Source organism: Eubalaena glacialis, chromosome 3 (assembly GCF_028564815.1).
Source record: "Eubalaena glacialis isolate mEubGla1 chromosome 3, mEubGla1.1.hap2.+ XY, whole genome shotgun sequence".
Taxonomy (NCBI): domain Eukaryota; kingdom Metazoa; phylum Chordata; class Mammalia; order Artiodactyla; family Balaenidae; genus Eubalaena; species Eubalaena glacialis.
In genome coordinates this window covers 151,243,890-151,255,173 of record NC_083718.1, presented here as the reverse complement: position 1 = coordinate 151,255,173, position 11,284 = coordinate 151,243,890, and the positions used below count along the sequence as shown (strand labels likewise).

At 35.6% G+C, this 11,284-nt stretch overlaps 1 protein-coding gene across 6 annotated transcripts in view; it reads right to left on the bottom strand.

Moving 5' to 3' along the window:
• Positions 1–4,790: 4,790 nt before the first annotated feature.
• TUT4 (terminal uridylyl transferase 4) overlaps positions 4,791–11,284 on the bottom strand; it is a 142,687-nt gene continuing 136,193 nt past the window's right edge. For 3 of the 6 annotated variants that reach the window (XM_061184210.1, XM_061184211.1, XM_061184215.1), the window contains 3 exons: positions 9,965–10,412; positions 6,450–6,608; positions 4,791–5,013 (listed from right to left, as the gene is read on the bottom strand). In XM_061184210.1, the coding sequence (XP_061040193.1) occupies positions 4,925–5,013; positions 6,450–6,608; positions 9,965–10,412 (696 nt within the window). In that variant the 3' untranslated portion in view covers positions 4,791–4,924. Of the gene's footprint in view, positions 5,103–6,449; positions 6,609–9,964; positions 10,413–11,284 lie in introns of all 6 variants that reach the window. The other 3 variants (XM_061184213.1, XM_061184214.1, XM_061184212.1) reach the window with 2 other exon arrangements.

The window sequence follows — 11,284 nt, the reverse complement described above, 5'->3', positions numbered from 1 at the left end:
CAACCAAGTCATCATCCAGTATACTGTTAAAATAAAAACTTAAAAGTATACTTTATTTTTAAACTATAAAAATTTAGAAACCCACCCCAAAACCCCAATAATTTTTAATACCAGAAATAAACCTCCCCAAGCATAAACTATAAACTTAAAGCATACTTACTTAAGAGTGGGACATGTCAAACCTCTCTCTAGAGATCATTTTGATAAATTACAGAATTGTAGAGGAGATGAATTCAGCACAGACTTTGCTGAAGGACCATTTCTGTCAACTATGTGCTAGCCTACTGGATGAGTGAGGCCTTGGAACTATATAGCTTTACAACTTTTGACTAGCCTATATTAAGAGACACATTTTACATCTTACCTCTGAACTCATACATATTCTGCACTAAAACGAATTTCAGGAAAAAATTCGTATTCCCTGTGCAAAATACATTCTGATATTTCTTATGCAGTATCAGTTTTACTATCGGGTGCAAACCACTAAATTGATTACACTTCCCACAATGTGAATTAATACTACTTTAAAAGCTTTGCCATAGGGCACAATGACCTCTTAATACTAAGGAATGAAGAGATGTGTTCTCAGGGGCAAAGGAAATAATGGATTTGGTGACAGGCTTCCAATATAACAACCCAACTTAAAGTTCATCCCTCTAGCCCCTTTCCATTATTTTTGGTAGACTGACCTAAGTTTAAATAAGCATTAATCAGAAAAGAATGATCACAGATGCTGGCCACTCCCAGCCAAAAGTTAAAGTAACAAGTTTCCACAGACAAAAAAGATAAAATAATCTGTTTTTTAAAATGCAAGAATACAAGTTCAAAGAGATTAAAAGATAAGAGATGGAAATTAAGCATGGCAGAATTTAAGAAACAAAGATTTGAAAATTGGGAAACTGAAAGTCTTATTAGAAAACCCAAAATACAAAATAGACAAGGCATAGAAAAAATAGGCTGGAGGGGGAAAAAAATGGAAAATAATAAAAAGGTATAGAGATAATCAAGAAAAGACATGAAAAGAGATCCTGCATGTGTATAATTGACATTGCTGATAAAGAGAATTGAGCAAATCAAACTTTAAAAATTCAAATAGAAGAAAAATCACCTTGATTTAAAAGATAAAGAATTATATGGGCGTCCAAGCAGAGAAATCAAGTCATGTATAGTGAGGGAAAAGATCAGGATGATCTCAGGTCTTCATTAAGGCAGAGAAGCAAAAGGCTCCAAAGGTCTGAGGAAAACAAAGTGTGCCAGGAACTTTACACCCAGCCAAAGTTGTCCTTAAAATATAAAGGGAATAGACAGTCTCAAATATGCAAGTGCTTAAAAGCATACAACCACTTGGGAAAAAACTGCCTGATAATGAAACTTACTCAGCAAGAAATGAATCAAATTAAGGACTCAGGAAAAAAAGAAGCGGTAAAAGAAATGGTAGTAAACATTTTAGAAATTTTAAATTAAAAATGGGAAATTATCATAAGACAAATGAAATATTTGAACATTGTCTATATACGAATAATATAACCAGGAAGTAGGGGAACTCTTTTAAGTGTCCTGGTTTCATTTTTTATGACAGGAGTCATATACTATCTCTAAAACATACAAGAAGCTAGAAAAAAATTACTCCAGCCTCTTTAATGTTTTCTGTAATTGTCCTTAATTTTGAAGGAGTCTCTTAGAACTAGATTCTCTTGTAGAAAAAATTTTTAAGTTGAACATTTCTTCACTTTTACATTTTTTTCTTTTGTTAAATCCAAGTAAAATTAATTTGCCAGATGTACTAAATATAGCATATGAGCCCACTTTTGTAAAACTTTTCCTATGTGTGTATCTGTATATATGTGTACATATATGTATATAAGGTATATATTTTAAGAGATGGTTTGAAAAAATGAAGTTCACTAGATATTAATAGTATTAATTTCTGGTTTATGGGTTTTCGAGTGATTTTTATACTTTGTTCTTTTACTTAATGCTTTTTTTGTAATAAACACAGTTAAATTATCCTTTACAAGGAAAAATTGAGTTGTTTGGAGTTTAGAGCTTTTTTTATAAGCTTACCAACACAGTTTATGTATCGTTTCTTGGAACTGCAAATTGGTAACCACTTTTTGGCAATACAGCAATTTGGCGATATGTAGCAGGAACCTTAGAACTTTTATCCTTTTTATCTAATAATCCCATTTATAAGAATTCACCATAATAGAATACAGTTGACCCTTGAATAACGCGGGTTTGAACTGCATGAGTCCACTTGTATGCAGGGTTTTTTCCAATAAATATTACTGTCCTACATGATCCAAAGTTGGCTGAATCTGCAGATGTGGAACCATGGATATGGAGGGCTGACTATGGTATTTGAGCATCCATAGATTTTCGTATCTGCCACAGATCCTGGAACCAATTCTCTGTGGATTCTGAGGGATGACTATAATCAAATACACACAAAAATAGCCTTATCCTATCATCATTTTACATATATTTTTATGTAGAGAAGAACTGGAAATAGCAAAAACGGCCATCTGTAGGGGACTGAATGAGTAAATTACATAGTATGTCATTAATATTCATATTTTTAAATAATCTTTAATGGCAAGGGAAAATACTAATCTCTCCAAGTGATTAAACATTATACAAAACATTTCAAAGCAATGTGATCTTAAGTGTGTGTGTTCTCTGCAGAAGATTGATAATTTTACACTTTTCAATTGATCTACAATGAATTTGAATTCATAATCAAAAACTTAAGTTTGTAATTTATATGAAAAATTTGTAAACTTATGAAACTCAGCTACTACTGCATAAATTATCAATACAAACTAAGAGTTTTCTATTTTTCAACTTGGAACAGTTATGCAATTATTGAACACTGGCAATTACTGAAGGAGGAACAAATGAGATGCTAAAAATTACTACATAGAACACTGTTATACAAGTAAAACCTAGGTTACTGGGGTTTATTGCCCCATAAATACCTTTTGCCAGGTGGTATACTGCCTTCCTTTGGGAAGGAAGACTGAACTGGGGGCAGTCTCTTGCTGTAGATTGGCAGATTGTTTTGTTTTGTTTTGTTTTTGGCCACGCCGCATGGCTTGTGGGATTTTAGTTCCCCGACCAGGGATCGAACCCAGGCCCTCGGCAGTGAGAGCGTAGAGTCCCAACCACTGGACCACCAGGGAATTCCCAGATTGTTTTCTTAATGAATATTTCAAATATATATAAAAGTAGAACAGTAAAATGAATACCCTATTCTCTAAGACCTGAAAGGAGATGAAAAACTTAGAACACTGACTTTAAAAGAAAATCTTGAATTCTCCAAGTCACAGTTTAACAGAAAAGTGTATGTTGGGCCAGGTTATCTTATTAACAAAACAAATAAGCTGAACTCCACCGCTTAGTAGGATTCCGCAGCATGCTGATTGAAGTTTTTTTTTTTTTAATTGAAGTATAATTGATCAACAACACTGTGTTAGTTCCAGGTGCACAGCATAGTGATTCAGTATTTCTCTACATTACAAAATGATCACCATGGGATGCTGAAGCTTTAATATGAAAAACTAACAGTAAACACACTTGATCTTAACGTTTAATAAATGCCTTTCCAGGGCTATAAATACCACAGGAAAGCCTTCAACCTCCTGCAATAGATTTCAAGCATCTTCCTTCCATGTTGGAAAATATGGCAAAAGCCCAAGTGCTCTCATATTTAAGGAATGCATATCTGAGGAAGCAGAACAAAGATAACATACTGTTCTTAAAAGACATTCGTACTTACTTATTCTGCAGGTTTCCAAATAAATCTATAGCATGAGTTGGTCTAAAATCCCTGGCAAATCTCTGAGTTGTTTAGACAAGATGACCTCACCTCAATGTATAGTACCAAAAACAGCTACAAAATCTCCCACCAACAACACAAGTTTGAAATCCAACTATAATCACTGATCACAAGGCATTATGGGTAAACACCATCCTCACAAGTATACCTTCCAGGCAGTAGTACAGGACTCAGAATGGATAGTCTGGCTCACATTAGTTCCTCAGTAAATAAGAATTACCTTCCCTCCACTAAACTCTACTTCAAAAGATCTGATTCAATTCTATTTCCAACACATAACTGTGCTAACTTTAGAATTCATTTTGTTTTGCACCTCAGTTTTCCCAATGATAAAATGAGATAGCATCTGCTTCTATCAACCTCATATGGGTGTCGTGACGATCCAATAAAATAACATGAAAAGATTCTTAGATCTTTTTCTAAAACTAAGTCTGTGATTTAGAATACTCTATTCAATGAGAGTAAAACAACTCTCTGAATTGTTACATTATATTCCTATCATCTAAACAACCAGATGAATTAACAAAATTTGACTCTTGTCAAAAAGATTTATTAACTTAAAATAGAATTACTTCAAATACAGACAAAAGCAAATTTCTGTTCAAGTTGGAATATTTTCAATATACAAGAATGTAAAAAAAAAATTCTAAATCTTCATGTTGAAGTTTTATTTTATTATTTTTTTTTTACCTTTTAAAAAGTTTTTGGCACTACAAGGTTCTGTAAAGAATAGAAGTGACAAATTTAAAACACATGAAAGTCTTTCCTAATTCTTAAGAACAATATATATAAAGTCTGAAGCAACCAAAGTATGAATACAGCTAATAGAAAATAAAGAATGTAATTTTTAAATTCTCTCTTTATACAATTCATCAAGGTTAAACAAAACATAAAATTCCCTTAAAAATAGGGTAATAAAATAGATGAAATTTGTATCACTCAATTTGGTGATACTAGTAAAAACTATAGTTCATATTTATATACAAATAATACAGTCTTTAAAAACAGTCTTAGAATTTAAATAAGCTATCTAAACGTGTTAAAATTTTAAATCAGGACCTGATTTGTTTTGCTTTCCATTAAATGTCACTTTTTCTGCTGAATGTAACTGACATTGAGGTACGGATACCCTTGAGACAGCAGGATTGGCTGGTTGCTGTGCATCGGTAGACCAGCTGAAAGAAAATGGACTCGCATTACTCCGACACGTTTCCTCTTGGTGGGTGGGGACAACGCTCTCTACACCGACGGGTGGCACATCTGTCTGTTGGACACAACACAGACAGGAAACTGAAAGGCTTGTGCCTATTTATCTGACAACCTCTTAGAATTAACTGTAGCTAGTTCTCTTTTTTTTCTATTAATATAGTAAAGAGGAGATGAAGCATGTCAAAACATTTAGTGGGGGGAGAAGAAGGAGGAGGGAAGGAAAATGTGGGTATGTGAAAGAAAATGGAGGAGACAAGAGAGATGCAGGGGAGGAATTAAGGGGAAAAAATCCACCAGGGAAGAACTTCAGACTCTCCTCCTCCCCCAAAAGGGCTTGTATGACCAATAGTAATTTCCCTCAGCCCTAGTTCTTTGCTCAGAATAAACCAGCCATAGTTAAGGTTCTGCCATTCTATAATACAGCAATGCCCCACCAAGTACAATGGATAGTTTACGAAGGCTTAAGTGTATCAAGCCTGATTATCATACCAGGGGCTTCCCCTTAGAAGTTATTTTATTTAGTCAACATTCCCAGAGTGCCTTTCTTTACTTTCTTGAACTCCTAGTTTAACTGTATTAACTCTGACTCTAGTTTTCTTAACTCCTAAGTTAACCAAGGGCTGAAGGCCAGATTCAGACATTCCCTATTTGAACTGAGATACTGCTGAGGCAAGTAGGCTAGGTAAAATGCTATTCATTACTTAGATCAAAGCCATTATTGGTACATTAGTACCAACAGAATATAATCAATTCTAATGTCATTCAAGTCTTAGTTTTACTAAACAAATTTGACTGTCACCACTCAACTCAAAAACTTCTACTAGATCCCCACCACTTACTAAGTCCAAACTCCTTCATCATATGGCCTCAGCCTACCTCCTCTAGCCTCATCACCTATACATTTTCCCATTTACCTCATCTAGTCCTATTATTTTCTCTTTTCTCTTTTTTCCTATTCTTTTCACTGAGGCAAAACTCAGTGACTCTGCATGTATTATGGCCTCAGCTAAGAACACTCCTCTCTAATCTCTACATGATCTCTATGAAAAAAATCCCATCTCTCTTTCAAGATCTAGTTTGAATGTCAAAATCTTGTGCAATTTGATCCCTGGTGTCCATATTCTGCTCTCTCTGCTAGGGCAAAGTTAACTGATTCCGCTAAGCTCCTATTCTTTTCTATTTTACAGGTCTGGCTTTCCTAATAAAATATGCATTAAGTGCAGGGGTTTTATTTAATTCTTGCTTGAGCAATAAGCACCTAACAGTCTGACACACAGTATGCTCTCTCAATAAATATTTACTGAATTCATAAATATTCACTCCAAGATCCTGGCCTTTACAAAGGCTTCTTGTCCCAGAACAAAACCCACCCAGCCTGTGACAAATACGTAAGCAATGGTACCTTGAGTATAGAAAGGTTTGTTGGGCTGAAATCTGGCATTTCCCTGATGCATGAAGTTCTGATGCAAACCATAAGGCCACGAAGCTGGGACAAGAGGGAAATGGGGTCGTGGTGCATGTTCCCAAGGAATTGGAGGATTTAGTCCTGGAAATCCTGGCTCTGCATTTCAACAATAAAGGAGAGACATATTTTAAAACATCACTTTGTTCATTCAAATATTCCTTCATTCCACAAAGATTTATTGAGTATCTACCACTGACCAAGAAATATGCTAAATGCAGAGGATACCAAAAAAAATTTTTAAGGAATAAAAACACTGTAATTGTTCTCAAATTATTCATAAAGGAAACATTTAAGAAGACATACACAATAATATGTGGTAATTGCTATAACAGAGCGGTGGAAGGTGTCTAAAGAGAGGACTAACCCAATTGTTCAAGGACAGAGAAGGTTTTCCTAAAATGATGGACTAAATTGAGTGTTAAAGGACAAGGAACAAGTTACGCAAAATGGGACGAGGAGGACATTTTAGACAGAAGGAATAGTGTGTTCAAAAGCCAGGAAGCAGGAAAGTACAGCAAGTTTGGGAAGCTGCAAAACGATTGGCAATACAGAGACAGAGGTAAAGGAAGGCAGCGGTAAGAGAAAAGGCTGGACAGGTAGGTAGGATCTATATTTCAAAGAACCTTAGTACGTCACTAAGGAGCTTAACATTTTATCCTAAAGACAATGCCAACTAACCCAGAATCAATTATATCTTGGCCTGGAAGAAGATCCTATTAGAAGCTGAGGCATTGTGGTGAAATAGCTGAAAACTTGGGCATTGGAGCCAAACAGGTCTAAGTTCAAATACCAGTTTCAAAAATTACTAAGGTTTAATTATGAACCCCAGGTTGTTATGAGGATTAAATAAGATAACAAAAATAAAGTGGTCTGCACAAATTCTGTCATATTAAGTAGGAACTCAAAAAATAGGAGTCCTATTCTTTCTATGGCAAACCACCCCCACCAATCTACTTCCCTTTAAGATCTATCTTTAAGTACGTCTTTCAAAGCACAGTAACCCCTGAATCTTCTGGATCATTTTTGGTGGCTTTTCTCATTCAGGATCACAATGTGGCAAGAAATAATCTAAAAGACACTGCCCTTATTCACTAAACTTCCTAGCAGGAAGTTAGGAGGTACAGGATAGGGAGGAGTAGGGAGCAAGAAAACTAAAACCCATACTAGCCACACTCCTACCAAGCTCAGTCTTCTCAGGAGGTAACCAGGTAAACAAAGCAGCTGGTTCACTGCAAGTTCATAAAGCCAAGTTACAACTAAGAGCTGAAGCTGCAGAGCTCAGAGTTTACAAAAATAAGACTGGGTATACAGTATTGAGGTCCTGACCAATTGAGAAATGTTTTAACATAAAAGTGTATCTTTTAGAATATACTTCAATCTCTCTTGGCCATTTTTCGCAACCAAGTATTTTCATAATACAATTAAAGATAGTCTGAAAAATTATCATTAAAGATAATCTGAAAAATGGGGTAAAAACTACTCATACAACCTCCTACTACTCTAATACAACCACTAGTATCATTTTAATATATCCCCATCCGGTCTCTCCATTTTTAACATAATGTTAACTTTAGCTGTAATATTAACTAGGAGTTGCGCACCCATCCAACAAATAATAAATATTTGCTGTGTAACACTTTATTACATAATAATAATATATTATACAAATAATGCATCTACCTTACATCAGGCACTATACTGGACACCAGGGAGACAATGACAGGCAAGAAACAATTCATAACCTCTAAAAGTTCAGTCTAATGCATTATGGAGACAAGTAGACAGGCGATTTCAACACAGGAAAACAAGTGTTATAATATGGATATCAAGGAAACATGAAGGAGAGAAATGATACCTAATACAACTGGAAGACAGGATCAACAAGAATTAAAGACTTCCTGAAGAAAGTGATCTAAATTTTAAAATGGAGGATGAGTAAGTTAGCCAAGCTTTGGAGCAAAGCAGAAGGAGGTAAGAGTGAGCAGGAGAGTTAATGGAGAGGATATTCCAGGCAGAGGGAACAACTTAGGTAAACAATCAGGGGTAAGAGTACGGTGTGTTTGTAGGATGTTAATTAATTAGTTCATTAAGGCTGAAACAGAGATCAAGGAGGTAGGGAGAAGAAGGAGTTAAAACTGAGTCGATATATCAAAAGGCAAAGCATTGGGTCTGTCTTCATGGTTATATAACTCAGTGACTATCAAGATGCATATCGTGGCATGCACACAATAAATATTTGTTGAATGAGAGAAGCAGAGGCCACATTAGAATGGCCATGTATGACATATATCCTTTGATCCTGGAAATTTAAATGAGTTCCCACATTCTGGAATTTCTGCTCAGCAAAATATATTATCTGTATTATTCCAAAGAGGTCTGAGCGCTTTAAGGAATAATATATATTTGCTTAAAATTATCACTAAAATTATTTTGAAAATTGATAAAGGGAAAGAATCAAGCTTTTAGTCTGCATTTCCTATACAAACAATATTTCAGGATAGCCAAGCAGTTAATAAGGAAAAGAATCACAGACAAAAATTACAGAAGAATCACAAAGAGTAAATAGAAAATACTGATAACTGTTAAATCTGGGTAATGGGGGGGTTCATTATACTTTAATCTCTCCTTTTGTGTACATTTCAAATTTTCCCTAGTAAGAAAAAATCTACATATAAAACTAGATTAATGGAATTTATCAACTATTTTTAAATATGCAAAGATAAAAAAATGACTGGATGGTAATACACCAAAATATTTCTGAGCAGTTCTGTCTAGGAATTGAGATTATATATGATTTTCATTTTCTTTTTCAAATGTTCTACAAAGAATATGTATTACTTAGATATCAGTAAAAAAAAAAAACACTATTCTTTCTTAAGCTACAAAGTGCTACTAATCTTTTTCTTTTTTAAAAATTGCTCCTTACTAAAAGATAGTAAGGATCTAGGGCAAAGATTACAGGTTTTGAAGAAGGAAACTGGTTTTAATCTTGGATCTACTATGATTATGATAGGATGATAGTTATTTAACCCTTCAATTTCCTCAACTGTAAAATGAATGCTAATAATACCTACACCAAGCAAGACTGCAGCAAAAATTTAAAATAATAACAAAATAATAACTAAAATTTATGTTTATTACCTCATTTAATATTCACAACATCCCTGTGAGTTAGGTGCTATTAATGCACCTATTTTACAGATGAAACCAATGCACAAATAGATTACGCAACTGCCCAATGCCACATAATAAATGGCAGAGCCAGGATTCATATCCAGGCAGTCTGAATCCACAGTCTATACTCTTTACCTTTATCTAATGTTATACTGCCCCTCCACAAATATTGCTTGCCATCTTTTTACTCACATTTATTTCCCAGGTTCAACCAATAATACCAATCATCCAACCTTTCTACAGACAGACAGATACAAAAGAAGAAAAGGAAGGGTTACCCGAATTTCCCACTGTACCATTGTTCACCAGGGAATTTGGAGCCACAGTACGAGGCCAGTGTCCATCATGAGAGGAGCTAGGGATTGCCACAGGTCTGGCAGCAGGCTGTGCAAAGATGATGCTGGGATCGTTCAGGCCAATATTGCTGGGGGCACTGCCTGGTGCAGAATGGATCACTGGGCCATGAATAGGCCAGGATGGGGCCGGGATCTGGAGGGGGTGCATTGGCAACAATCCCATATTGTGCATGGGAGAATACTGAGCTGGTGGTGACTGAGGAAAGTTATACATAGGCATCTGGACCTGATGGGGGGACTGGGCCCCCTGCTGAGGTGGGCCAAGCTTGGGTTGGGATCCTGGCTGAGATGGAGGCTGGGTAATGGCAGTGGATTGGGAAGAGTTCTGTGGAAATGGCTGGGGCTGAGGAGAATAAGATGGTGAATCAGACTGCAGAGAAAAAAAAAAAAAGACATTTTAAAATTAATTTACAAACATCTTAATTATATAAAAGCAGAGATTATCAAAATATAAAACTATGGAGTTATTTTACTAGAATATTATAAATAGAACTCTATGATATACATAGTAACAAATAATAACAGAACCTCATTTTATACGAAGGCAGAGTTTTTCCCAAAGTTCTCAAACCCTCTCTCACAGAGGTTTTATCTCATAAACTTTTTTACTGCCCAAAGAAGACAGCCCAGACATCATATCCATCATGTAGAACCCACAATTCCAATTTTAACTAGAAATTTACATCTAAATATCTCAGAGTCACTTTCATTCAGCTCCTCAACAAGCATTTACTGAGTGTCAATTAAGTATTGGGGGGACTTCCCTGGTGGTGCAGTGGTTAAGAATCTACCTGCCAATGCAGGGAACACGGGTTAGAGCCCTGGTCCGGGAAGATCCCACATGCCGCGGAGCAACTAAGCCCGTGTGCCACAACTACTGAAGCCCACGCACCTAGAGCCCATGCTCCACAACAAGAGAAGCCACCGCAATGAGAAGCCCGCGCACCACAACGAAGAGTAGCCCCGGCCTGCCGCAAATAGAGAAAGCCTGCTGGCAGCAATGAAGACCCAACGCAGCCAAAAACTAAATAAATAAAATAAGTAATTTTATAAAAAAGAAAAAAAAAGAATTAAAAAAAATTATGTACTGGGCATTGTTCTAGGTATTAAAAATATAATACTAACATGTATGCCCTCATAAAGCTTAAAGTCAATGGGGGAAAAGAGGAGGAACAGATAAAGATTACATAAGCAATCACAATACAGTATAATAATTACTATGATAAACACTGTATAATATAC